This window comes from Engraulis encrasicolus, chromosome 21 (genome assembly GCF_034702125.1).
Source record: "Engraulis encrasicolus isolate BLACKSEA-1 chromosome 21, IST_EnEncr_1.0, whole genome shotgun sequence".
Taxonomy (NCBI): Eukaryota; Metazoa; Chordata; class Actinopteri; order Clupeiformes; family Engraulidae; genus Engraulis; species Engraulis encrasicolus.
In genome coordinates, this window is record NC_085877.1 from 21,544,255 (window position 1) to 21,549,254 (window position 5,000).

At 47.0% G+C, this 5,000-nt stretch overlaps 1 protein-coding gene across 1 annotated transcript in view; it reads right to left on the reverse strand.

Annotated features, from left to right (window-relative positions):
• peli3 (pellino E3 ubiquitin protein ligase family member 3) overlaps window positions 1-5,000 on the reverse strand; it is a 63,962-nt gene that overhangs the window by 46,572 nt on the left and 12,390 nt on the right. The window contains exon 2 of the mRNA XM_063186373.1: window positions 585-797. Within this exon, the coding sequence (XP_063042443.1) occupies window positions 585-769 (185 nt within the window). The 5' untranslated portion in view covers window positions 770-797. The remainder of the gene's footprint in view (window positions 1-584; window positions 798-5,000) is intronic.

The window sequence follows — 5,000 nt, forward strand, 5'->3', positions numbered from 1 at the left end:
CTCAAGCTAAATTGGGTTCAAGCCCTCTGGGTGAACGCTGCAGCCAGAGACATACTACATGACACTGAAAACTTAAGACAAAACGTCCATAGAAATGAATGGGGGCGATTCGTGCACATCTCCCATCTTTCGGGTAAAAAGAGCCAATTGTCTACTGAGCTGCACCGTCATTGACCCAATCATCTCGCAAGCATATGCTGCTCATGTGCAGTTGAAAAATATAGAGAAATAGCTGCCTAACATAAAGGCGTCACCAAGATGGCAGTCAAGTGGAGGGGCTTATACAGACAGGCTTTGCTGCTGCATCCTCAAGCCATAGCCTCTTACTGCAGGTGAACCCGCCGACATTCTTACCGGTATTCACTCTTCGCCGAAAACTCTCAACAACATCATAACAACATTGCTTCGACAATGCAGAGACTTGATTATTACCATTTTGGTGACAATAAGCCGGTTATAAACAAGACTAGATCCGTCCGTGTGTGTGTGTGCGTATGTGTACATATAGCATGTGTGTGTGTGTGTGTGCGTGTGCGTGCGTGTGTGTGTGTGCGCGCGTGTGTCACTGTGTACGGTACACTCACCCCAGGACGATGAGCTCCCCATACTTGACGGGCTCCTTGTCCTTGTCCTTGTCCCCGGAGAAGAGGCTGTCGAGGGGCTGCGATCCGGAGCCCAGGGGGGGCGAGGGCTGGCCCTTGTTGCAGGACGGCCGCAGCTCCAGCGAGGGTGGGGGGCACAGGGCCTCCGAGCTCCCCTCCAACACCATGCCCACCGCACTCAACGCAGACTCACAGCTGCGGAGGAGAGGAAGAAAGTAAGACGACATTAGAGAGATAGGCTAGAGAGACCTGCTGGAGACCTACAGTAGAGACAGAGATGCATGAGGGGACCCAGTGTCTCTGAACTCCCCTCCAAACACTACGAGAGAGAGAGAGAGATAGATAGAGAGAGAGAGATAGAGATACACGTAAATAACTAAGTCATTGTGATCACATTCCTACACCATGCCCACCACGGGTAGAGAGAGAGAGAGAGACAGAGAGAGAAAGACAGAGAGAGATGTATATTGTAGGAGAAGTCACATTCCATTCCATTCCCACACCATGCCCACCACACTCAACGCTCAGCTGGGTGGGAGAGAGAGAGAGAGAGAGAGAGAGAGAGAGAGAGAGAGAGAGAGAGAGAGAGAGAGAGAGAGGAGAGAGAGAGAGAGAGAGGAGAGAGAGAGAGAGAGAGAGAGAGAGAGAGAGAGAGAGAGAGAGAGAGAGAGAAAGAGAGAGAGAGAGAGAGAGATCACCCTTCAATACCATGCCAACCACACTCCACGGAGACTCACAACTATGTAAGTGAAGAGGAGAGAGAGAGAGAGAGAGAGAGAGAGAGAGAGAGAGAGAGAGAGAGAGAGAGAGAGAGAGAGAGAGAGAGAGAGAGAGAGACTGGCCCCATCATGGCACTCAGTACACCACAGAATTCAATCTCTGCTTTTATGTAACTCATCACACATCACATGGGAAGGAGGGAAACTAAGACAACAGTGCCCAGGGAACAGTATGTAAGCCTGGGCTATGCTTTTGGGGATTGAACCTGCCACCCTATGATCTACAGTCCAACTCCCTAGCCATTACACCACAGCTAAAATCTTATCTGATCGTTTCCAACTACAACAGAGTTTACTCCTTCCACTTAAAATCAGTGCTTCTGGCCCTACCGTGGCGTTAACGGTTGGACACTCGTCTGCTACGAATCTTTCCCTACTCTCTCACCCCACTCACTTCCTGTCCAACTCACTATACTATCATAATAATATCATAATAAATCCCTACCCCAACTCACAGAATATGTTTTTTGCACAATTGCCTTTTATTTTTTTCTGTAGTCTTTCATTTTGTTTAAGTTCCTTATTTCGGCCATCCCAGACCCTCTTTATGAAATTATGTATGAGGGCATGGTAAGAAGAGACAACAGTATAAAGGAGGAGAGGAGCCAGTGCAAATGGATTACAGGGGAAATTGAGTTGGAAGGCTTCTATGGAGATGGAGATTGTACAGATGGAAGAAAAGCAGAGATACTGTACAATAGGAGGTGCAAAAAAGATCAAGAGACAAGAAGAAGTGGCGGAAATGGTGCAGGTAATAATTATATCCAAATTCATACCCGGCCAAGACAGAAAAGAGAAAAGGTAAAAAAAGAGAACAGGAGTGAGAAAGAAGAATTGGGAGAATAAAACGGGGAGGAGATTGACATTGCATGAGATGGATTATACAGATTAGGACGCCTTCTGCTAAGGCTGGAGCATCTGCACAATCACATCTGCAGTCTGACTGTCACCGCGACCCCAACACAGTCAGTGCATTCCAATATGCGACCTTGCGTCCTCGCAAAAGCTCAATTGTAAAGTCATTTTCTCATTTGCAAACTGGATGGTGAATGAAGAATAGTCCCCCAAAAAAATGTTGTGGCTAGGCTGACAGCGAGGAAACTTAATTGTTTTCTCCATGGAGGCGGGGCATCAGCAAAACGTGAGGCCACAAGTACAAGTGGAGGACGCAAAGTCGCATATTGGAATGCACACAGTCTCATCCCAACTCGTCAAATTCTGACCACCGTTGACCAGACAATTTTTTGACGTTGAGGGCATACCTGCCACGTCGGGCAGGTTGATGGCATACCTGCCATGTTGACTATGTGACTTAAACCTAGACCTTTCCAAAACCCTAACCGTCAGTCAGGTTATGCTGCAACAAGGGAGCGCCTTTGAGGCAGATGTCACATTTCAAGGGCATGCCTTAGACGTCCAAAATGTGTCAATAGTCAGTTTGGTCAATAGTCAGAAATTGACAAATTGGGGTGATACACTGTAACACAGCATTCTAGCCTAGCCTTCCATTCTATTCTATTCTATTGTCACCACACACACCCTTTCCCTACGAGGGCATTTTTGCACGAGCCCCTTTAAATTGTGGGCCAGTCTCTTGGAAAATATAAAAATCCAACAGCACCCGATGATTGTCAGCCCACCAGGAAATGCCTTGTATTTAATTTACCAGTCCATGCATACCTATGCAAACACACACACACACACACACACACACACACACACACACACACACACACACACACACACACACACACACACACACACACACACACACACACACACACACACACACTCTCTCTCTCTCACCCAGCCACCCACCCACCCACCCACCCACCCACACACACACCACAAACACACACACACACACACCACACACACACACACACCCACACCCACCCACACCCACACCCACACCCACACACACACACACACACACACACACTGGGAATGGTGTTTGGCATAATTAACATATCCTGTGTGTGTGTGTGAATTTGTGTGTCTGTCTGGCTTCAGAGCACATGCACACACACACACACACACACACACACACAGACCAACATACCTACACATATACATAACTGCACGGTACACTACCCACTGCCAAGCTAGCATTTCAGCGCTCCGTGTTACCCAGTCCGGCGGTACGGTATTAAAGCTGACATATTGCTACACTGACCTCTCTCTGTGTGACGGCTACAGCAAATGCACCTCTGGGCTCCCTTTAAAAAGGCCCTGCAGCTTTTCAGCGGCACCGCATCGCGCTTGTCAATATACCACACTGCCACCACCACACACACCACCAGCGGAATGGCCCCTGGAACAAGACACGAGGCTTTGTGAAGGGCTTTTACGCTTAACAATGCGCCCGGGACTCAATCGACAATCTGTCGTCGCGCAGGAACTTTAACGAATCTCTGGAGGATGTAACCAATCTCTGTGTGCGTGTGTGTGTGTGCACGCGCGTGCGCGCGCGCGCGTGTGTGTGTGTGTGTGGGCACTGTAGAGTGTGTGGATAGTGTAGACAGAGAGAGAGAGAGAGAGAGAGAGAGAGAGAGAGAGAGAGAGAGAGAGAGAGAGAGAGAGAGAGAGAGAGAGAGAGAGAGAGTGTGTGTGTGTGTGTGTGTGTGTGTGTGTGTGTGTGTGTGTGTGTGTGTGTGTGTGTGTGTGTGTGTATATGTGTGTGTGCGCGCGTGCACACGCGCATGCGTGCATGCAACACATATCTGTTGTCTGTAAAACCATACAAGGCTGGTTTGTTGATAACAGCTTGATTTTCTCAGCAATTAGCGTATATAGAGTTGGCATTTCCAAGACTTTCGATTTCCAGGCAAGAACAGCAATACAACAGACTAGGGATGGCACAAACCGCACCGAAAACCGAAACCGTACAATTCACACACATACCGAACCGAACTGTGCAATCCATCACAAACCGCATTTCATGTACTGCCCAGAAAAATATGTAAAACAGAGATTCTAGGAGCATCTTATCCAGTCTCTCTGATTAAAACATTACTGTATAAGACCAAATCAGAGGATGACACAATTAAAATCATACCATTTTCACATTATAAGCCTATACAAACCATATGTAGGATATTTAGTGATAAGTCCGATTCTATTAGCCAGTGCACCATTTATCATGAACTAAAAAAAAAGAAGCGTAGAGAACCGAAAACCGTGACCTTGACACCGCGATATGAACCGAACCGTGAATTTTGTGAACCGTACCACCCCTACAACAGACCTAAAGCGAGAACGCACATAGTTAAAAATGCTGTGATAATTTAACACTAAGAGGCTGTCTAACATCTTCTAGTCTAGATTATATTTGGTCCCATGTACTCTCTAAGTGTAGAACTAATGCAACATTTACACAGTGTACTACGTATAGCTCATGAGCTGATGTTGCTGCTGTTTGCAAACCTATTTGATTATTTTAAACATAGGATCTGATTTTGGTTACAGACCTTACAGACGAGTAGGCTATCAGGAACATATTTATTTTACAGGGGCCTACTGCATCTACTTAATTCACAGTCAAATCTCACGCACACCCATTTTAGTCGGGCGCAGATCAAAACGCAAAGTTTAATGTAAGGCGAGGATGAACCGCACA